General features: G+C 41.1%; 1 protein-coding gene across 1 annotated transcript; it reads left to right on the forward strand.

The window, feature by feature from the left end:
* mmp25b (matrix metallopeptidase 25b) lies at nt 1-22,754 on the forward strand. Its single transcript, XM_067429842.1, has 10 exons — nt 1-308; nt 1,249-1,381; nt 1,907-2,051; nt 2,834-3,123; nt 11,441-11,620; nt 13,110-13,203; nt 13,441-13,523; nt 13,683-13,835; nt 18,570-18,857; nt 21,133-22,754. The coding sequence occupies exons 1-10, from the start codon at nt 201-203 to the stop codon at nt 21,381-21,383; spliced, it is 1,725 nt and encodes a 574-aa protein (XP_067285943.1). The 5' UTR covers nt 1-200; the 3' UTR covers nt 21,384-22,754.
* The last annotated feature ends 1,886 nt before the right edge of the window (nt 22,755-24,640 follow it).

The raw sequence follows: 24,640 nt of genomic DNA on the forward strand, positions 1-24,640 counted from the left end.
AGAGAGAGAGAGAGAGCTGATTGGTCTTCCTCCTCATCGATTGGTCTCTGCCCTGCCTAGTCCTTAGAGAGATAAACTGATGTAGCAAGAGAAACGAGCATATAACGGCATGGGGGAAAAAAGGACAACATTAACCTTAGAATAAAGGCAGATCCTTTTAATTGTTTGCAGCTGTTTGTTTTTATTTTCCGTCCACGCAGATGACTTTCTCAGGATATCTTTGGTTGGTTCACCTGACCTGCACTGTGTTTGTGTTTTTTTCTCCGGTTCATTTGGCTCCGATGCCGGACCAGTACTCTCGGGGTGTGGTAAGATGAGCCTTACTCTGCTTTACTACAAGTTAAACACTTTGAAAAACAGGGGAAAAAACGGTTGTTGTATTTTTTTTTTTTTTTTTTTTTTTTTGTATGTGCATATGTTAGTGTAGCATGTGTGTAGCAACTCATAATATGATAGTTGCACAGAATTTAATAAGTATTACATTATTAGGTAACACTTCATAATAACCTAATGCTATGATTCATCAGTTAAGCATTAGCAAATACTTAATTCAACATTTACATAATAGACAATAATTAACAGTTCTTAAATACAGCTATACATGCTTTATTCTTGATTTATAAGCATATCTATAATGCGTTTAATAATTTTCATGATCATTATTAATGATCAATTTATAATTTCTAAATTACGTATTACATTATTAACAAAAGAGTTATTTGGGAGTTGTCAGTGGTTCATATGACAATTTAGAAAGTGTAATTATTAAACTATTATTAACAATGATATGCTTATAAATCAAGAATAAAGCATTTATTGCTGTATTTTTATAATCTGCTTAAAATGTCTATATTAATTATTTACAATGTTGAATGAACTATTTACTAATGCTTAACTAATCATTCATAGCATGCAGTTATTATCAAGTTACCCATTATATATATATATAATAGAATACTTATTAATTATGAGTTGCTATACATGGGGATTTCCACAACACGAAAAAAAAATGATAACACGGAATAATGATAATGTTGGAATCTTTTTCAGAAAGATATTTTTCAGTCAGAAATGTTACTGTATAGGTCTGGACGATGATACAGTTATCATTATAGATATAGTTTTAATAGCCTATTTGTTCTCTTTTTGAACGGCCCATTACACTTGAAAATTTAAAATCATAAAATGACACTATTTTACATATTCGCCTAAGTTAAATGAAGATTTCTAGTGTGTGGTTTCTCATAGGATTGGTTGAGCAGGTATGGATACCTCCCCCCTCCGGACCCGCGCACAGGACAGCTGCAAACTAAAGAGGGCATCGAGAAGGCCATCAAAGAAATGCAGCGCTTCGCTGGCCTCAAAGACACTGGCAAGCTCGGTAAATGCCATGTGTGCCTTTCACAGAAAGCACTTCAACACATGCAGGAAATGGTCTAACGGTCTTGTTTCACAAGTCTTTCTCAGTGTTTTTTTTTTTTTTCTCTAGATTTCCCAGCTTTTTTCTATCAAAATTAAATCCAAACACTATCCCAGCCAAAAGATATATGTTTGAAGAACATTTTGATAATGTTCATATTAAGTTTTAAAAAACATTATTTCTGAATGTTCTAAAATATCCTGTTTAAAAAAAATCTTGGTTCATCATTGCTTATGCGAACATTAAACACTTCAATTATCATATCAATTCTTGAAATGCTAGTGTAATGATGAGATTTAGAGTGACTTTTTCCTCATGCTGTGGTTGGTGGCTTGTAAATGGTGGGTTCAATAAATTTCCTCAAGAGAAACTATTGTTTCATTGTCTCTCCTCCTCACGTGGGGTTTTATTACATGTCCTGTAATGGGCTCTGTATCTCTGAAGTCTATATATTGATCTGAGACCTTCTGTCCTGTGCTTCTCTAGACAGTGACACCCTGAAACTGATGAGCACACCACGATGTTCGTTGCCAGACATTATAGGGTCCGGGGACTTACTGAAAAAGCGAAGGAGGAAAAGACGATATGCCACTACTGGACTCAAGTGGAAAAAGTCTGACCTCACATGGAGGTGTGCATTGTTAGACACACATGCCCAGCTGACAGGGAACATTTTCAGAACATTAAGGCAAAGTTACAAACAAATATTTTCATAGTAATGTTAAAGAGTTCACACAAAAATGAAAATTCGAATATTAATTAATTAATTATTTATCTTCATGGCGTTCCAGAACCATAAGGCTTTCGTTCATCAATAAAGATCAATGAGGTTCGTTCTCGTGTTACGCAGCACATTTGAGCTTCAGCAGAACCAATGAAGTTTGTGTTTGCTTGTCAAGCAGGTTCAGTTGAGCTTGATTATGTTCACTGATCAATGCTTGTGAATAAAAGCCTAAATTGAATATGTTCATAAACTAATCGTGTCTCTTCAGACTATTTGGACTAGACCATTCAGTTCACATGGATTAGTTTTACGATCTCTTTATAAACTTTTTAAAGCATTAAATTGTCATTTGTGTAGCTGTCTATGGAGGGACAGAAATCTCTCAGATTTCATCAAAAAGGTCTTCATCTGTGTTCAGAAGATGAACAAAAGTCTTATGGGTTTGAAAATTGGTTCAAAGTTATCGGGTCTTCAACAATGTTCTCAAAATGTTTGCATAAAAACACAATTCTTACAGCTTTTTAATTTTTAAAAAACTTTTCAGAGAATATTAATAAAACTGAATGTTTACGGGAGCATTAGAAAATGTTCCTAGAACATGTTTGTTAGCTGGGTAGTCGCTGCCAAGACTAACTTACAATAACCCTTTAAATATGCAGTCACTAACTTATCTCTGTTTTGCCTACTAGCATCCAGAATTACCCATCTCTTCTACCAATACTAAATCCGACTGTTGTACAAGCTATTGTGACCTATGCCTTTAAAGCCTGGAGTGATGTCACCAACCTCAAATTTCAAGCTCTTCCCTCGAGCGAGAAGAACAGAGCCGATATCAAGATCTCTTTCGCCCGATCGCTCCACGATGATGGGTATCCATTTGATGGGAAGGGAGGGACACTTGCTCATGCCTTCTTCCCAGGGGAGTACGATGTTGCTGGAGATACACATTTTGATGATGAAGAGAGCTGGACCTACTCAGGCAAGATATGCAAGCATTACTAAATATTCACTGATTGATAGACGAATAACTAGACCAAAGCAGAATATTAACAGTGTTAATGTTGTAAAATGCATCCATTATGAAACCATTTCAGTTTAAGCTGCTCTAAAGAAGATGTATCATTACTCAACTTAGTTAAGTTCAGTGTTGTTCAAGTGTAAAGTTCATCGATAATGAGTTCAATTCAGCTATAATGAGCTGTACAGTAGACAACAGTATCGCTATTCAGCTCAAGTCAGTTCAATGCTAATTAATTTAAATTCAATAATGTTTAAATTGCAAACTGTTAAACTGCTCTAAGACTTGGATTGAAGCTCCAAATGCAGCTTTATTGGGACAGTCCAGAGTCTTGTCACGTGGTGTCAGCAGCACTGTCTCAAGTAAGACATTTCTAACTGGCATGCACTGCTTAAAGTCAGCTGCCGATCGGTCTGCGCATCGTTGCAACAAGTCGGAACAAGCCTAATGCCAACATGACACAAGAGACTATAGGGAAGCACACGGCATGATCACATGAGGGCACAATGGATTCATATGACAACAGGAAAGAAAAAGAGAACATGAAAATGAAACAAAACCAAAATACACTGTCACAGGAAATCCAAAACAGGCAGAGAATCACCAAACCAAGACAAAGGAAAACAGGCTAACATTCATGTAACAACATACAAGACTGTAACGGGGTTCGTGAATGGAAGGAAGGAACCCCGGCGTCCCGGCGAACGTTTAACAAACTTTTTAATGTAAAAATAAATAAACAAAACTAAAGTAAAACCGCGGGCAGCCCCTCACGGACAACTGCCCCCCCACACACACACACACACATAAAAAAACGCGGACAGCCCCTCTCGGACGACTGCCCACACACACATAATAAAACGTAAACAAAACACAACATAAAATCCAGGCCTGGTCCTCTCTCGTCATTCGCTGCCTTCGCTCCTCCTTTTATGCTCCCGTCACTTCGGCAAACGCTGTGGGTGAGACGGAGCGATCGGTGTGTTGGAGGGACATATTGATGCGGATAGCAAATACTGGGCGAAGACTGGGCGAAGTCAAAGACTGGGCGAAGTCAAAACAGAAAGACTGGGCGAAGTCAAAACAGAGTACTGGGCTGAAGAAAACACGGAGTTAAGTGTTTGAAGCATTCTTTTTGAAGTAATTGTGCTGATATGTATTATTACCTTGAAGAGATTGTTTACACTGAGAAGTCACGGGAAACGTATTGAGAAGAGGAAGGAGTGTGCTGAAAGGTTGCGGTCTTGAAGTTTCCATATGGTCATCCTCCGCACTGACCCTTTCCACTATCCAGGACCTATTTCCCGGCCCAGCGTGGTGATCCTGACCCTAATTCACCGTGAGTGTGTGGAGTGCAGTGGGTGAGTCTTTTTGACGTGTGTACACCTGAAGAATTGTATTGTTGTGCTGTGCCAATGTTGTCAGCGATCCCTCCCAAGGCCGAAGAGAAAGCCCTGCATTAGAGGAAGTGAATTAGTGACGGTGAGCAATTGTTGTATATATATACACACCCGACTGTGACTCATTAACCCCTTTCCCCCACCTGGTGGTGGTGTGGCATCTGTATGAAGTAAGAGCTTGCAGTGAATATTGTGTGGAGTATCGAAGGAAGGGAAGTTTGAATTGGCTGCTGCATAGAAGGAGCTTATGCCACCCGAGCCTTGAAGCGCTAAAGCCTGACGTCCGCCTATCTACGGGGCTGTGAGTTGCATCTATCCCATTGTATTTTCCTGTATACTCACCTGTACGCCCAAAGCTAAGAGCCCAGTATACCGCTCTGTATACTCACTTGTACACCCAAAGCCAAGAGCCCAGTGTACCTTCATGTATACTCACCTGTACGCCCAAAGCTAAGAGCCCAGTGTACTGCCCTGTATACTCACCTGTACGCCCAAAGCCAAGAGCCCAGTGTACCTTACTGTGTACTCACCTGTACGCCCAAAGCTAAGAGCCCAGTGTACCGCCCTGTATACTCACCTGTACGCCCAAAGCCAAGAGCCCAGTGTACCTTACTGTGTACTCACCTGTACGCCCAAAGCTAAGAGCCCAGTGTACCGCCCTGTATACTCACCTGTACGCCCAAAGCTAAGAGCCCAGTGTACTTTCTTGTATACTCACTTGTACACCCAAAGCCAAGAGCCCCGTGTACCTTCCTGTATACTCACCTGTACGCCCAAAGCTAAGAGCCCAGTGTACCGCCCTGTATACTCCCTTGTACCCCCAAAGCCAAGAGCCCAGTGTACCTTCCTGTGTACTCACCTGTACGCCCAAAGCTAAGAGCCCAGTGTACTACCTTACACACCTAAGGCCGCCAGTAAGGTACTTACCTACTTACTCACCAGTGTACTTACCTACATTTGCTCTTACATCCAAGGAGGGATGTTGGAGTGTCCACCGGAAGTCCATCTGGAAGAAACCAGGGGTGAAACCTGTGAATACTCACTTGCACTTCATGTGTGGATGAAGAGAGGGAATTGGGAAGACCTACCTGCACATCCCCGTGAGAGAGTCAGAAGCGACTCGGATTTGAAGTTCTCCAGTCCCAGAGAGCTAGGGCCTTTTTTTAAAGTATCCCTTTCCCCCCTTTCCGTACCCTTTTAAATAAATAAATATTGTTTTTAACTTACCTGTTCTTGTCTGTTTGGTCATTGGGGTGTTTTTGGGACCTCCTCGGGGTGGAAACTGAGAGAGGAGCGAGACTCACGACAGTGGTGGTCCACTCCAACCTGTGACAGATTTGGCGTAGTCGGCAGGATTTTCCACCTCGAGTTGAGCGACCGAAATTCCCCAATGGCCGACGACGAGGTACCTGAGGTCCCACTCCGAGTCATGCCTGTGTTCATGGGCACCCCCTGGATCCAGAAGTATGGCGGAGCAGAATCAGAGGTGAGATGGTCTGAGTGGAAAGCCCAGATAGAGTATCTGGCCGGGATCCAAGGGTTAAGTGCGTCCCAATATCAGCAGTTTGTGTTGAACTCCCTAGAGGGGGAAGCCCGACAAGAACTCCAGGCCGCCCCAGAAGGCATCCGAGCCACCGCACAGTCTGTGTTTAACTTTCTGACAGAACGATATGGAGACACCACGCCTGTATCCGTCCTCTGAGCACAGTTCTTTAATTGCAAACAAGGCCCTCGACAGCCCATCCGAGCCTATGCACTCCGACTGCGAGAGCAGTTCACCCGGTTGCAAGGAAGACATGACCACGGGTTGGGAGATGGAGAAACTCTGCTGCTGGATCAATGGAGAAACTCTGCGGCAGCAGCAGCAGTAGCCCTTGAGGGGGTGGATTGGAAACAGACCTTACGGATGGAGCTCCTAAAAGACGTCCGCGAGCAAATGACAGCGCTGTCCAAGGCGCTCCTGGAGGAGCTGTGGGTTGTGGGAAGGGGGTAGTCATCGTTCAGGATCATTGTTTGGGGACCCATCGAGCCCTTCTGGGCATGAACGTAATCTCGGAGTGCTGGGAAGAACTATTCCGGGCGAGGCCTGTAAAGACGATACCACCTGCAGAGCACCGAGAGTGGGCACGCATTGTGGCTGACTGTCGCCAAATACAGATAGCTAGAGTCCAAAGGGACCGGGAAGATACCGGCCGAGTGGCCTGTCATTATGCCTTGTCCGTGCCAGCTAGGAGTGAGGCCATTGTGTGGGTAAGAGTCCCCCAACAGGAATATGGGCCAGAAGGCTGGGTATTAGTGGAGTCCCATCTGGATTGTCAAAATGTGGAAGTGGCCCAAGGATTGGCAGTAGTCTGTCGAGGACGAGTTCCTGTGAAAGTACGCAATGAGAACCCCTATTCCATACACCTACATAGACATCAACGACTGGCCTGAGTGACGATGGTTGATCCCCACCAAGTAAGGGGGGAAAGGGATGTGAGCTTCCAACAAGTTTGTCCTACCGTGGTTGAGGTGGCCTTAACTCAAACAGACTCACCCCTGAAGAAGGCTTGAGAAGAGATGCCCGGCCATTTGGTAGGTGAGTCCCTGTTGGAAGAGGCCCAGACACGTAAACTGCGAGAACTCCTGGTGAAGAGGCAACATATATTCTCTGCACATGATGAAGACTATGGATGTGCTAATGTGGTGAAGCACCAAATTCCCACTGGGGAAGCCGGACCCAGTTGCGAGAGATACCGTCCCATACCACCCACCTTGTACTCTGAGGTTCGAACACTGTTGCAAGAGATGCTTGACCAAGGGATTGTTCGAGAAAGCAGTAGCCCCTGGGTAGCCCCCATAGTCTTGGTGCAGAAGAAGACAGAAGCCTGGAGGTTTTGCTTGGACTACCGGAAGATAAATCAGGTGACTAAGAAGGATGCCTTCCCCTTACCTAGGATCGAGGATTCACTTGCCAGTTTAACTAGGTCGGCCTGGTATTCCACGTTAGATCTGACAAGCGGCTATTGGCAAGTGCAGGTGGAAGAGGCGGACAGAGAGAAGACCGCCTTCCTGACCCCCTTTGGACTATTCGAGTGGGACCGGATGCCCTTTGGCCTTTGCAACGCTCCCACTACGTTCCAGCGATTGATGCAGCGATGTTTGGGTGGTCAATTGATGGAGTCCACACTAGTATATCTAGACAATGTTATTGTCTACTCCCCAGACTTCGAGTCCCATCTGCAACATCTAGAGAAGGTCTTTCAAGCCATGGAGAAGTACGGGCTGAAGCTTCAACCAGACAAATGTCACCTGTTGCGGAGAGAAGTAAAGTTCCTGGGCCACTGTGTAAGCACTGCTGGGATCTCTGTGGACCCGCAGAAAGTGTCAGCGGTACGAGAGTGGAGTGTCCCGAAGACAGTGAGGCAAGTCAGATCCTTCTTGGGCTTTGTGGGGTACTATCGACGGTTCATTAAAGACTTGTCCAAGATCGCGAAGCCCCTGAACCAACTTCTGTCCGGGACGGGACGCCCTCGAGGCCATGGATCTCCATCGATTGCTTGGGACTCTGAGTGTGGGACAGCATTTCAAAGGCTGAAACAAGAGCTGTTGCAAGCCCCGATCTTGGCCTATGCAGATTTTGACCAACCTTTCGTCCTGTACACAGATGCCAGTAACCTCGGCCTGGGGGCAGTGTTGGCCCAACGACAGGAAGGAGTGGAACCTGTGATCACTTACGCTAGTCGGAGCCTTCAGCCAGCCGAAAGGAATGATGCCAACTATAGTTCCTTCAAGCTGAAGTTGTTGGCATTGAAATGGGCGCTCAGCGAAAAATGTAAGGACTATCTGTGGGGCGTTAAGGTACAGGTAATCACTGATAACAACCCTCTCGTACACTTGCAGACAGCCAAGTTAGGAGCAGCGGTGGGTGGCACAGTTGGCCAACTATGAGTATGAGCATACAAACGCAGTCGCTCTGTCCCGACTCCCGGAAGTGGGGAGTCTGGGGCGTCCATCTGAGCAGCTACCAGATCAAGAGGAGAGGTATATGGTGGGCATTGTTGAGGCGCCGGGAGGCCAACGAGAGGCGGTGCCGATAAGCTGGGGTTGGGATCTCCGCTGCTGGAGAGAGTGGCAACAAGGAGACAGCGGGTTAAGAACACTGAGCCAATGGCTGGAACAGAGTCGAGGACCAACACAGGCGGAAAAGCAGGTTCAAGTTGGGATGGGACAAAAATTGCTGGGACAGTGGATGAAGCTCTGATTAAGAGATCGGGTGATTTGTAGGACCATCAGAGACCCGGGAATGGGAGAGGAGATCTGCCAGATCGGGGTACCGGAGGGTCAGGAACAAGCTTTACTGACGGCATATCATGCCCAGTTGGGACATCAAGGGCAGGAGAAGACGGTATTCCTACTACGCAGGCACTTCTATTAGCCAGGGCTGGAAGCATCCGTAAGTGCCTTGATCCAGGCATGTCCTCGCTGTACCTTGTTTAAATCTAGGAAGGAGCCCAGAGCCTTGATGGTCCCGATAAAGGCAAAAGCCCCCCTTCACATTGTGGCCATGGACTTCCTGACGTAAGGTAGACCAATGGATCGTTATCAGAACATCCTTGTAATTACTGATCTATTCACCAAGTACGCCTGGGCTGTTCCAACTCTGGACTAGACTGCCAACACCACCGCCACTGCCTTATGGAGAGCCGTCTTTCAGCCGTTTGGGTGCCCTGAGTTTCTGCAATCTGATCAAGGGCCAAATTTAGAATCCCGAGTAATCAAAGAACTGTGCCAATTGTATGGTTGCACGAAAACCCATACCACATCCTTTCACCCTCAGGGGAACAGGGGGTGTGAACGATTTAATCAGACCTTTTTGGGCTCATTGGGCACGCTGGACCAAGAGCATCAGGGTGACTGGGTGAGTACCCTAACAACCTTAGTCCAGGCGTATAATAATAGTGTACACAGCACCTGATGTTTGGCAGGCATGTACGGCTACCAACAGACTTGATGTTGGGGACGGCTGCGGCTGAGGAGGATGTGAGTCTGACGGAGTGGGTGGGGCGCCACCATCAACGCCTCCACTTCACCTATGAACCGGTAACCAAGAGGATACAGGTTGCCACAGAGAAAAAATAAGAGGCTGTATGATCGAACGGCCTGAGAGGCCCCCATGCTTCCGGGAGAACGAGTGTTGGCACGGGACAACCGGCGGCAAGGAAAAGGAAAGTTGAGCGACCGGTGGGAAACCACCCCGTATGTGATCCAGGGCCAGCAGTGGCCGGGACAACCGGTATACACGATCCAGCCAGAAGGAAAGGCTGGGCCGGACCGAGTGGTACATCGAAATATGATTCGTCCCTGTCCGAACTATGGAAGAGGCTCCAAGGGAGCCAGTGCCTGCAGCCCCGTGGATTGGGGGATGGGCCGTGATTCCAAGAGGCCCTGAGAATGTGCCCGCTAGGGTTGATCCTGCCTCGCCACCCCGAAGGTCCCTACGGGAGAACCGCGGGGCGACCGCCTGTATGATATGGCGACTGGGCAGGTTTGGCGGGGGAGGATGTCACGGAGTGACTTCATGCAGCGGAACCTAAAATGACGGAAATAGTTCCACCTAGACTGTTGTCCATGAAACATGCAACCAGTTCCGGTAACTCCGGGCAACCAAAATTGGGGATTATTAAGAACAGGTGTGCGAGTGAATCTGGCGACTAGTGATTGGGCAATTCAGAGAAGAAGAGGCATATAAATAAGGCATCCGGAGAACAGCAAAAGTGAAGTTTATTCCGGCAAACGCTGTGGGTGAGATGGAGCAATCGGTGTGGTGGAGGGACATATTGATGCGGATACTACAGACTGGGCGAAGTCAAAACAGAGTACTGGGCTGAAGAAAACACAGAGTTAAGTGTTTTAAACCATTCCTTTTGAAGTAATTGTGTTGATATTTATTATTACCTTGAAGAGATTGTTTACACTGAGAAGTCATACTCACTTGTACGCCCAAAGCCAAGAGCCCTGTGTACCTTCCTCTATACTCACCTGTACGCCCAAAGCTAAGAGCCCAGTGTACCGCCCTGTATACTCCCTTGTACCCCCAAAGCCAAGAGCCCGGTGTACCTTCCTGTGTACTCACCTGTACGCCCAAAGCTAAGAGCCCAGTGTACTACCTTACATGCCTAAGGCCGCCAGTAAGGTACTTACCTACTTACTCAACAGTGTAATTGCCTACATTTGCTCTTACGTCCAAGGAGGGAGGTTGGAGTGTCCACCGGAAGTCCATCTGGAAGAAACCAGGGGCGAAAGCTGAGAATACTCACTTGCACTTCACGTGTGGATGAAGAGAGGGAGTTGGGAAGATCTAACTGCACATCCCCGTGAGAGAGTCAGAAGCGACTCGGATTTGAAGTTCTCCAGTCCCGGAGAGCTAGGCCCTTTTTTTAAAGTATCCCTTTCCCCCCTTCCCATACCCTTTTAAATAAATAAATATTGTTTTTAACTTACCTGTTCTCGTCTGTTTGGTCATTGGGGTGTTTTTGGGAAGTCCTCGGGGTGGAAACTGAGGGAGGAGGGAGACTCACGACAGTGGTGGTCCACTCCGACCTGTGACAGATTCAGCCACAGAAACGTTTCTTTATTTCAGAGCAGTTTTTTAAGGGTAAGACTGCTAGCTAACTTATAAAAAAAAACAAAAAAACAACAACAACAAACAAACAAACACGATTTGTCATTACCATCATGTCATCTTTATTTTAGGACATGATACTTCATCAGTTAGATGAAATTAAATTTTTCATGATTTTAAGTAGTCAAAAGTGTCCTTAATTGAAGAACCACACACACATAAAATGTCATTATACATAAATGAGAATCTCCTCTTACTCTCTCAATGTTTTCAGATAACAGCGGCACTGATTTGTTTGCGGTGGCTGTGCATGAATTTGGTCATGCCCTGGGTCTCTCTCATTCCTCCTCTTCTCCTTCCATCATGCGGCCGTACTACCAGGGTGCCGTTGGAGATGATATTGCAACTTACACTCTTCCAGAGGACGATCGCCATGCCATTCAGTCCCTCTACGGTAAGAGCCCGATAATAAGCTTTATTGGACCCACTTTATATTAGGTGGCCTTAAGTACTATGTACTAACATTTTAATTATTCATTTGATACAATGCACTTATTGTGTACATACATGTTTTTACATTGTACTTACATTAAAAAAAATACCTGCATGTAATTACGTCTGTAATTAATTTCTGTAGTTACATTTGTAATTACACAGTTGGCACTTCCCTTACACCTAACCCTACCCTTAACTGACCCACACCACCACACCTTTCCCTAACTCTACCCGTATCCCACCTCAATATCAGCAAAGGTGTTCGGCAATACAATTTGAACACAGTAAGTACATTGTACTTATTTTTTTGATGTAAGCACATAGTATTTAAGGCCAACTAATATAAAGTGGGGTCGCTTTAGTTACCCGCTCTGGTAGTTAAAGGGATTGTTCACCCAAAAAACAAATTATGTCATTCACACATCTTCATGTCTTTTCAAACCTGTTTGCTGGTATTTTCTTTTCATGGAACACAAAGGAAAATCACATTCCCTTTCTCCATACAACAGCCGAACTTATACTTAAAGACAAAATCACAAAACATATCACAACTCATACAATAGCTTTATGTGAAAAACAAATGGATTTTCTTTTTTTTTCTTTTTTTTTTTCTTTTGTTATTGAACTATTTCTTTAAATAATAACATGTTTTAAGAATGTGAAGTTAAATAAAATGTAAATGTTACACCTTTAATCTGTTAGCTGGTTTGAATTGATCATCAAATTGATCATAAAAAAAAAAAAAAAAAAAAAAAAGTTTATCACCAGTTCATCCAAAAATGAAAATTCGGTTGTTAATTACTCACCCTAAGGTCGTTCCAAACCTGTAAATATATATATATATTTGGAACATAAACAAAGGTGTTTTAAAAAAAATATGAGAGCTTTCTGTCATTGCATTGACAGGCTATGCAACTACCACTTTCAAGCCACAGAAAGGTATAGAAGAAGATGTCATTAAAGTAATCCATGTGACTCCAGTGGTTTTACCTCAATTTTATGAAGGAACGCAAGATAATGCCAAAAATAAACACAGTTTACCACTTCATTTACAAAATATCCCCAACACGCATTCACGAGAGCACCACGGTGCATGCGTGTTCGGTTGATGCGAGAGCACGCTGTTGTGTGTTTGAGATTAATATTTTGCAAAGTGGTCAAAATAAATAAATTCATAAACTGGTTACCAGTCACATGTATTACTTTAATGATGTCTTTATACATGTCTGGGGCTTGAAAGTGGTAGTTGCTGTCAGTGGGGCAAAAAGCTCTCAGATTTAATTAAATAGATCTTCATTTGTGTTCTGAAGATCTTACAGGTTTGGAATGATATGAGGATTAGTAATTAATGACAGAATTTTTCTTTTTTGACAGAACTTTCCCTTTAAACTGAGCTGAGCAGATTATATCTAAAGTTGTGGCTGTGGTTTTGTTTTGTTTTTTGACAGGAATAAAGAGAAGCTCATCAACACCATCACCAGATACTCCTACACCACACCTACCCAAACCACCAAATCCACCTAGCCCCAAAGTACCATTAAAGTGAGTCATGTTTACTAAGACACATGCAGTATCGTTCAAAAGTTTGAATGTTTGTTTTTTTATTTAATTTTGGTGAGCATAAGATGTGTCAAAAACACATGCAAAATGTACAGACAAAATTTGCAAACTTTTGAACAATATAGTAGATTCACTGCCATATATAACATCTAATAATACCATCTCCATGCTCTGGAGATGTTCAAATGAAGGCCCTTTGTGACCTCTCTGTCTGTCTAGACCCGATCCATCGGAGCAGAATCGCTGCGAAGGAGGTTTTGATGCGGTGGCAAACATCAGAGGAGAGGTTTTCTTTTTTAAAGGTACAATCTATGCTGTTTTAAATAACATTTTTTTTAGAAATTTACAGATTTTGACTAGTTTATAAGATTATAATACACTTATATAAAGCTGCTGCATTTAATTTGTTTGTAGCTCAATTGATGACATTTATTTCTATTTGGTTTCCTCTGATTCGGCAGGTCCATATTTTTGGCGAATCCAGCGGTCTGGATCTCTTGTGTCCCTTCAGCCTGCTCTCATAAAAAACTTCTGGATGGGTCTTCCTTCTGGCACCAACAAGATAGATGCAGTTTATGAAAGAAAGTCGGATAGCAGGATCATCTTCTTCATAGGTTAGTTTCTTTTTATTCATTTAGTTACGCAATGGAAGAACAAATATAAAGCTCTGTCATGAAACTCTAGATGGCGCAGGCTGATAGGTCCTTAACTCTATGTGCTAGCAATCATACCATTCTATGTAGGGCACAGCTGATTGGTTCCTTCATCAGCAGCCAATGAGCTCGCTGCTCAACTTTTAAATACATGGTCAGCATTTGCTGTAGCAGTTTGCAGTGTCCCTCCATTTTCCTAAGCTCCACCTTTATAGATCTGCTATGGGTAATTCATGTACTCCTGGCAGCACCATGTCTTATTTGCTCACAGCAGCGTGTCGTGTATGTATTAGCAGTAGCAAGCCCTGTACTTACTCTGCAGCAGTAGCAAGATATATTCTGTCAATATCAACACTGGCATATCCATTATCCACAAACACTTCAGGAGTTGCCATGACATAAATCAGTTTAATAATGCTTCTTTCTAACTAAAACTAAAACTTGTTTCTAACTAAAGCTTTTTTGAGTCAACCTTCCAATATTATTTGATTTTCTGGAGGGTTTACTTATGAGGCAATATCTGGTTATAAGCTAAATGTTTCAAAAAACTTAAGTATTACAAACCCGATTCCAAAAAAGTTGGGACAATGAACAAATTTGGAATAAAAAAGGAATGCAATCATTTACACGTCTTTTTTATTTTATTCGCAATAGAATATAGATAGCATATCAAATGTTGAAAGTGAGACATTTTGAAATGTCATGCCAAATATCGGCTCATTTTGGATTTCCTAAAAGAGCTACACATTCCCAAAAAAGTTGGGACAGGAAAGAGGTAAGAGCTGGAAAAGTTAAATGTACATATAAGGAACATCTGGAGGATCAATTTTCAACTTATTAGGTCAATTGGCAACATGATTGGGTATAAAAAGAGCGTCTCAGAGTGGCAATGTCTCTCAGAAGTCAAGATGGGCAGAGAATCACCAATTCCCCCGATGCTGCAGCAAAAAATAGTTGAGCAATATCAGAAAGGAGTTACTCAGAGAAAAAATTCAAAGAATTTGAAGTTATCATCACTCATAGTGCATAACATCATCCAAAGATTCAGAGAATCTGGAACAATCTCTGTGCGTACGGGTCAAAGACGGAAAACCATACTGGATGCCCGTGATCTTCGGGCCCTTAGACGACACTGCATCACATACAGGAATCCTACTGTAATGAAAATCACAACAGGTCAAAAAAGAAGCCATATCTAAAGATGATCCATAAGCGCAGGCGTTTTCTCTGGGCCAAGGCTCATTTAAAATAGACTGTGGCAAAATAGAAAACTGTTCTCTGGTCAGACGAATCAAAATTTGAAGTTCTTTTTGGAAAACTGGGACCCCATGTCATCCGAACTAAAGAGGACAAGGAAAACCCAAGTTGATATCAGCACTCAGTTCAGCGTCCTGCACCTCTGATGGTATGGGGTTACATGAGTGTGTGTGGCATGAGTAGCTTACACATCTGGAAAGGGACCATCAATGCTGAAAGGTATATTCAAGTTATAGAACAACATATGCTCCCATCCAGGCATTGTCTCTTTCAGGGAAGACCTTGCATTTTCCAACATGACAATGCCAGACCACATACTGCATCAATTACAACATCATGGCTGCGTAGAAGAAGGATCCGGGTACTGAAATGGCCAGCCTGCAGTCCAGATCTTTCACCCATAGAAAACATTTGGCACATCATAAAGAGGAAGGTGCGACAAAGAAGACCTAAGACAGCTGAGCAACTTGTCAATAAAGACAAGAATGATACAACATTCCTATTTCTAAACTTGTCTCCTCAGTCCCCCAGATATTTGCAGACTGTTATAAAAAGAAGAGGGGATGACACACAGTGGTAAACATGGCCTTGTCCCAACTTTTTTGAGATGTGTTAATGCCTTGAAATTTAATAAGTTAATGCCAACTTATTTTCACATATGATACATTCTCTCAGTTTAAACATTTGATGTCATCTATGTTGTATAATAATATATATTGAAATTTGAAACTTCCACATCATCAAATTCTGTTTTTATTTTTTATCTGTCCCAACTTTTTTGGAATTGGGATTTAACCAAAGCGGATTAAAAAGAAATATAATTTGAAATTGGATACGAAATTAATAAAATACTTAAGAGTAAATTTACCCAGAGACTACTCAAAGATATTTAAACTACAGACCCCCGAACAAAAAAATAAAATAAAAGCTGGTCTATTTAGATGGAACCTTATCCCTTTGTATAGTTTTCATTTTGAAAGGACAGTAAGAGGAGATATTTTACCAAAATTAACATGTTCCTTTTTTAGCAATTCAGGGAATGGGATAAATTTGAAACATTACAACTAAGTAAAGAAAAGGGTGGCTCCCCTGCTAATGACAATACTATTACGCCGCTCAATTAAGGCCATTAGTTTGCTGGAGTTATCCAGTACTCAACAAGATGGATGGAAAAAGGGAAAAAAAAGAAATGATGGGAGAGTTTCCATTATCTACTCTGATTGCTGATGATAATCTTAGGACAAAAATGATTGATGAAACAAACCCATAGATCAAATTATCTCTCAAAATTTGACATGAGAAAGAAAACATGTGCAGGAAATGGCATCAAGAGTATATATGGTCTGCTTTTGATTCAGATTGTGTCCCGAACAGAGTAGATGACAGATTCCGAATTTGGGTTAACCAAGGGATTTCTGATTATTGCACTTTCTTTAGTAAAAGTAAAATACATGATTTTAAATCATTAAAGGTAAAATGTGACCTTGGATCACAAAACCAGTCATAAGGGTCAATTTATTTACTATTTGAAAATCTATAATCTGAGGGTGCAAACAAGTCTAAATATTGAGAATATCACCTTTAAAGTTGTCCAAATTAAGTCTACTAATACATTTTATATATATTTACAGTTGGAACTTTACTCATGGAACACGATCTTTAATCTTCTAATGATATTTGGAATAAAAGAAAAATCGATCATTTTGACCCATAGCAGACTGCTCCGAGACACGAAGGCTGAGGATCCAAACTCAGCTTTATTAAAGGGTAATCCACAATAGTAGTCAAAAGTACAGAGGCAAGGTTCAAACACAGGCAGGCAGTCCAAACAAACAAACACACCAAGGTATGGAACACGGGCAAGAGAGTAATCCAGAAACCGAAAGACATGAAACCAGGACGACGCTCGTCATTTCAGTGAAACACTAAACAAGACTTTGCAGCGAATGACAGTGTGAACATGGTTTATATAGGCTGCGGTAATGAGGTAAATGAGACACAGAATGAGTGCTGCAGAGTCCGGCAAAGGATTATGGGAAAGGTAGTCTTTGATGGGATGACAGTCCGGGGTGGAGTGCCCTCTGGTGGTAATCAGGGGCACTCTCACTGGTGAATCATGACACAATTTATTGTTTGATATTGCCACAAATATACCCGTGTGACTTATGACTGGTTATTGGACTTGGTCCAAGGTCACATATAGGGGCTTAATCAAAATTATTTTTATTGATTGTAATATCAGACCAGCATTAGAAATTGCAGAGAAAGGAACATTAAAGGTGTTCCAGTTATTAAGGCTGAATCATGTTATAAGATTTTAAAATGATATGAAGCATTTCTCCAAGCAGTACGTTAAAGACAAATGAAGGAGGAAGGGAAATTTGACGATCTCAGATAAAGATTTGTGGAAAATTTTTATGATACAACCGAAATCTTATCTCAGCCATGTGGAGAGAATATTTTTGAAAGACTGTTATAGGTTTTTTTATTATGCCAACATAGAAATGATACAAGGTGCTAGTTGTTGGAGATTATGTGGGGAAAGGGAAGCTAATCATTAGCTTTTTATTTTGGAGTGTAAGAAATAATAAATTTTTGGAAAGAGATTAAAATTAATTTGGAAGCTGTTTTTGAGGTGACGATTCCGTTTTATTTTTAATCTTTATATCTGGCTAAAATTTATTTTGATGGGTGGAATATTAAAGATAAGAATCTGATGTTATTCTTCTTGAAGCCAGTAAAGAAATATTACAAAGAAATGGCTAAAATGGCTTTCCTTTTCCTTAAAGCTGCTGTCCTTTTTTCTGTGTTCAAGATTTACAAAAATGATATAATGAGAATGTACAGCATGAATCCATTTTCCAAACCGTGTTTTTGTCTTACCCTGAATCATTATGGTACACTTATAATAAGTGTTATATTGGGACTATTTCAGGCCAGACTGGTAGGTACCGCTGCGGAGGAGCACAGCCCCTGCGTGATCTGCCATAGACATAAACAGAGAGAAGTAGCTCCGGCTGCAATGTTCTTCTGCAAGATGCATGCAGTTCTGTTTATTAACCACTAGAGTGCAAAAAGTTACGGACTGCAGCTTTAAGAACCAAGAGAGAAGATTTGTTTTTTAGAAAAATGTACTGATTTATATAAAACCAATTTATCTGGACTTTTCTTGAAACATAAATGGTCTGTAAGGTAATGTTTTTAAAAAATTTAAGTAATAACTCACCTTTTTCTTGTACATAGTTGCTATCAAAACGAAGAAAATACAAAACATCTGTAAAAGCTGGAGTATTTGATTTCCATGACGGGCTGTAATGCTTGTATGTTTGTTTTATAGTAAAAAAATATTTTATACCACTACCACTAATAATAATAATAATAAATAATGAAAATGATTTTTTTCTGTAAGTGAGTGCATGTAAACTTTTTTTCACATAGGCTCACAGTACTGGGTATTTAAAGACACTGTGGCGATTCCTGGTTATCCACGTCCGTTGTCCGACTGGGGGCTGATCTCTAAAGAGGGGAAGAAGGTGAAGAGGGTGGAGGCAGCCTTCATTTGGGCCCATAATGGAAAAACCTACATCTTCAGCGGTGGAGAGTTCTGGAGGTTCTCTGAAGGCACAGAGATTGAGAAGCATCATCCAGACGCAGATTATCCCAGACAATCGTCCCTCTGGAAGGGCGCGCCCAGTAACCCTGATGACATCATCACCTGGGGAGAGGGTAATATTTAGAAAGCTTGTTTACCTCAAGTGCATTTTCAGCTTAGTATACAAAAGCAGTTTTTGTTATCATTCATATCAATCTGTAGCAGTCAGTGAGACCAGGTTTGCAATGAAGCGCTGCAGTGGTTATTTTTGTTGGTCAACCCAGACCAACGAAAGTTTATGATTCTTACACATTTTGTTCATTATGATAATCTGATGTCCCTTGGGGGGGTGGGGTGGGGGGGTTGGTCGTCTAAATATGTGAAGTTAATACATCAAGATCCCTGAAAGTTTGAGTTAGAATCATTGGCCTCACTATATGTGGCCTTATCAAATGTAATGTACAACGTGTGTTCATCAAAACACTTTTGCTGATATTGAGGTGGGATACAGGTAAAGTTAGGGACAGGTGTGGTGGTATGGTTTAAAGGAACACTCCACCGTTTTTAGAAATAGGGCTTATTTAACTTCTTTCCTTCATTTAGATATGTGGGCAAATGCATTTTTGTCTCAGTGCATGCATTGTTTTAGTTTGGCAGGGTCGCCGCTAGCTTAGCTTAGCATAATGAATGTAATCCTATGTTGCCAGCTAGCATGTCCCGAGTAAAAGTGATCTCCCCCCCCAAAAAAACCTCACCTAATTACTTATTGTGGCCTGCGTATTCACAACAAGTACGAATAGTGCTGCAGTTTAAGACTAGGGGATTTCCTAGGCAGATATTGATTTGGGACTATATTCTGGGGAAGCACAGGCGAAGCACTGCTACTTGGGCGCAGAGATATCACACAACACATTGTGATCGCTCAACAGCCGAAAGATGTGAGGATGAGAGCCGTGATATCTCTGTGCCCAAATAGCAGTGCTTCGCCTGTGCTTCCCCATAATATACTCCCAAGTTGTGAATACGCAGGCCACAAGAAGTAATTAGGTGAGTGGGTTTTTGTTTTGTTTTTGGATCGCTTTTACTCGGGACATGCTAGCTGGCAACATAGGATTCCATTCATTATGCTAAGCTAAGTTAGCGCCGACCCAGCCAAACTAAAACAATGCATGCACTGAGACAAAAATGCATTTGCCCACATATCTAAATGTAGGAAAGAAGTTGATTAAGCCCTATTTCTAAAAACGGTGGAGTTATGGTGGAGTATATTAAAACTACAGAAATTACAGATGTAACTACATGCAGGTATTTTTAAAAATGTAAGTACATCGTAAAAACATGTACACAATAAGCAGGCCGTGTTGCCAAGTCTGCCTTTTTCCCGCGGAATTGGGCTACTTTAACACTGTTGCCGAGGGCTGTTTTTAATGTCCATTGGTTAAAATGACCCAACTTATGGAATATTTAGCCCCAGAAATGCTAATTTTAGCAGGGTACCCTGTCCAAAAAATAGATATATTTTATACCCCCCTGGAATGTGGAATGCAATACTTTATTAAAATCTTGTTAACATTAGTAAATCTATTATTATTATTATTCATGCACTGTGAACTAACCTCCCAGAGAACCTTGGCCAAAAAAATATATTTTACCCAAATACATGTTTTTGGCCAAGGTTCCCTGCTAAAATGAGTATTTCCGTGGCTAAATATAACATAAGGGGTCACTTCAACCCGCGGACATGACTAACAGCCCATGGCAACAGTGTTAAAGTTGCCCAATTCAGCGGGAAAACCGTGGACTGGGCAACACTGTTTCCCTCATGATGAGAGAACTCGAGACTCACTCTTGCCACGTCTCTCGCTCGTCTATCTCGCCACACTAACATGAACAAAGATGAACAAGTAACAAGTGTATTGCTCATGGTTAGTTCATGTTAGTGAATACATAAACTAATGTAAACTAATGAACCTTATTCTAAAGTGTTGTTACCAAAAAAACAACAACAACAACAAAACTCTTTCTGAAAATTAAATTGCACCCATAACCTGAAATATGGCATTTTTTGAAGTGACCGACATTTGTAGTGGTGTCTGAAACTATAGTGGACGTTATCGAGTGCACTCATTCAGTCCCACATTGCACCACAATAACGAGTCTACAGCCGATGTATACTCAATTCGCTTACTTGTCTTCATTCACTTCTCAAGTGAACTGCATTAGTGGACTAACAGGGAATAGTGATTGAGGGTTTAGAGGGCTAATTTCGGATTTAGTCAAAGTCCACAATTTTATTCACTGAGTTTGCTGCAATTTATCTTAGGATTGTCCTCTCCCTGCGGGTTTCATAGAAACATATCACCTTTTTCCCATCATGCCTGTGATCCCTATTCTTTCTTTACCTCTCAGGAGATGCCTATTTCTTCAAGAACAACTCATATTGGGTGCTGAAGAGCGGAGGACTGGACCAAGACAGTGTCAGTCACAAATCGACTGCAGTTGATTGGATGATGTGTCCAGAACCAACTCCAACCAAACTTCCAGACAATCCAGGTCAAAGAGGAGACTGTTACTGTGGCCTCAACGGAGCCTTACAGATGAGTGCTTCATCGTGGTTACTGTCAATCATAGTACTGCTTTATTCAGGTGTCTTCATTTAGGGCTCGACTGGCAATAACTGTTGTGTCAGTGGCCTTATTTTACATGGAATCTCTCAAAGCACTTATCAAATATTCAAATATTACTTAAAGGGTTAGTTCATCCAATAATGAAAAATCTGAATTAAAAATATATATATATCTTAATTTGTGTTTCAAAGATAGACGAAGGTCTTACAGGTTTGGAACAATATGAGTGTGAGTCATTTTTGAGTGAACTAACCCTTTAGTGCAGCTTCACATGCTAAAAGACATGATCTATGCAGGTTTAACATACAAATATATTACAAATTTTTATTTTTAAGCTTTTTTAAATTAAGTTCAAGAATGTAATGAAATAAATGTAACTATATGAATTCATTATTTATAGCTGTTACTGTCAACCTACTGCATTGTTCAAAATATTGAATTGTAATCCATTTGACTTTGTGACTATATTTCATCTGTGACTACAGGGTAAACATATACATTAGGAAGATGTATTTAAATTAATTAATTCATATAAAGAAGGCAGCTTGAGATATTCTGTATGTAGTCCATATGATCTCTAGCTGCAATGACAAGTAGGATCCACTTGGGGGCATTAACACACAGCATGGCAGAGGTTCAATACATTCAGGATGTCAAATTGAGTTCCTGGAGGGCCGCTGTCCTGCAGAGTTCAGCTCCGACCCCAGATCAACACACCTGAACCAGCTAATGAAGGTCTTGAGGATTACCAGACACTTCTGTAGATGTTCTGGAGCTAAACTCTTCAGGACAGGGGCCCTCCAGCAGAGTTTGACACATGTGAGGCCTCATTTATAAAACAAGTCGAACACGCCAATGTTCATATTTTTATAAGTTCTCTGAATTGGAAAATGCTTAGCACCATGTCATTGTCTGTAAGCAGATTTGTACTGCAGGTATTTAGAAATCTAAGCAATTCCTGCCACACGGAGTTCTCAAGTAAAGGATTTGGACGTTGACTGGTGCTATTTTACATGTTAATGACATTAATTAGGTGGAGAACCATTTGGCTAAGGACAATTTCAGGATCATTGCGATATACATATTTCACATCTGGAATGTTCGTTCTCTGAATTACATGTGTGCACATTTGAGAAATGATAGTAAGATGATTTGTTTCTAAGCAACATTTTATAAATGAGGCCCCTCATTTAGGGCCTGGAACCTAGTTTGCTGGGACATTTTTATAAAGGTATATGGGTCGGAGGCATGACGCTTTGACTGAATATAAATTTTTATTAAAACATTCCTACAAATGCAATTCATAAAAGCAATGCAACTGTCCCGATATTACACTGAAGAAGAAAAGTCTCATAAATTAAGAATAAAAGTCATGAAAATAAAGCAATATTGTATTTTTTTTATGAACAGCGAAATTTATTCACTGCTTATTTGAAAAACAATAAAATGTGTCATGGACAGTTACATTTCTTAAATTATCAGTGTAACGCTCGGTCCAAGGCTGAGGAAGATGATGAAGAGCTGGTAAGTAAATACTACGTTTATTTAACACGAAGAAGGCAGGGTGCGAAAGAGTGTGCCCTGTTGCACAGGCAGCAGACAATGAACAAAGACGGACATGAACTAAATACACCAGAGGTGGAAAGAGTAACAAAATATTCTACACTGTTACTTCAATGAAATTTTACTTAAGTACAAGTAAAATTACTGGTCTAAAAATGTACTCAAGTAAAAGTAAAAAGTAGCTTATTTAAAATGTACTCAGAGTAAAAGTTACTTAGTTACTTTTTTTAACATGGGGGGGGGGGACTCTCCCATGATGTAGGGTTGTGATAGAATGAGATTTTCACAACTATCTCAGAAAACATCACAGTATTAAACAGTTATTTAATAAATAAACTGTACCTATTATTAAAATATGGTTATTATCACTAGTTATTACACGGCTCTGTGAAATACTTGATTCTGATTGGTCAATCGCGCATTCCAGCGGTATGTTATTTCCAGATAACAGCCGCTCATACGGGTACTACGAGTTATCTTGACCGGTACTTCTTCTTTGCTTAACGCTGGCGCCATCTTGTGGCTTAAGCAGCCGTGGGTTACAATGGAAGACTTCAAGGCAGGTTTCCTTTATAAAGTTTTTAATATAGATATTTTTCTTACACTAACGCATCAATTCGAATCAGAAGGCTCTATTAACCCATCGGAGTCGTGTGGAGCACGTTATTTGACGGACAGCTGCATTTTTTATGGACTTCAAACACAACTACAACAACTGCTTGGATTAACGTTAGCCTGGACTTTTTAAATATAACTCCGATTGTATTTGTCTGAAAGAAGAATGTCATATACACCTATGATAACTTGAGGGTGAGTAAATCATAGGCTTGGTTTCATTTTTGGGTGAACTAACCCTTTCAGCATTCATTTTAACATTTAGCAAGGGCATATGGCAAATCTTCAGCAATAGATAAAGGCTTAAAGCAGGTTGGAACTGTTTTCCTTCACGGAAGCTTTGCGTAAAGAGCTAATACAATATTTAATCTCGAGACAATATTTGGTGTCTAATGATTATTTATTTGAGACTAGTAGCTGTGTAATAAGCGGGATAAACCTCTTCAGAGTGATGCAAGACCCCTCCGCTTCACGTCGATAACAACCGGCTGGGTGTACATTATCCCTTACTTAAAATGATGTTAAATGAATGAAGATGATTGGTCTTTTTTTTTTTTGGTTTAACAAAGGCTTTATTATAACAAACTTAAAACCATTTGTTTGTTTTGTCTATTAAAATTTCAATAAAACATGTCTAATAAACTAAATTCAATAAATGATTATGAATTAGATTAACTTATTTGTCTCATTAATTCATTAAAATGTTTAAAAATAATAAAGTCCTGTATGTAGTAGTCGGAGCCGCTCATTCACAGAGACAGAACAAGCAGATCATATATTCATATAGCAATGTTTTGTGCTTTAATATTCACAGACCATGTCGCGATTTGATTTATTCTAGGCCTACAGCTCTACTTTCGAGTTATTCGTTTATCCATCAGTTGTGTGTTTTACGTGAATTCTACGTTATAATGTAAAGTTAACGTTCATGACTGGATCCCGGGATTCCCTCTGCGTCACAGAAATCATTCGGCTTAAGTTATAAACATACCTTTATCTGCACAAAGGGCTGTGTTCCCGAACATGTTCTATGTGTTTCTTCATTTGCATCCACATTTTGTGCAAATTTGATATCCTCCAGGACAACCATGATATTTTTTTCTATAGCCAAA

Source organism: Pseudorasbora parva, chromosome 21 (assembly GCF_024679245.1).
Source record: "Pseudorasbora parva isolate DD20220531a chromosome 21, ASM2467924v1, whole genome shotgun sequence".
NCBI classification, from domain to species: Eukaryota; Metazoa; Chordata; class Actinopteri; order Cypriniformes; family Gobionidae; genus Pseudorasbora; species Pseudorasbora parva.

Bases quoted from the DNA above. Each gene is read 5' to 3' on its own strand.
- mmp25b (XM_067429842.1), top strand. From the start codon at position 201: ATGACTTTCTCAGGATATCTTTGGTTGGTTCACCTGACCTGCACTGTG. The intron at 309-1,248 runs GTAAGATGAGCC...GGTTTCTCATAG, and splicing joins ACCAGTACTCTCGGGGTGTG to GATTGGTTGAGCAGGTATGG. The intron at 13,204-13,440 runs GTGAGTCATGTT...CTGTCTGTCTAG, and splicing joins AGCCCCAAAGTACCATTAAA to ACCCGATCCATCGGAGCAGA.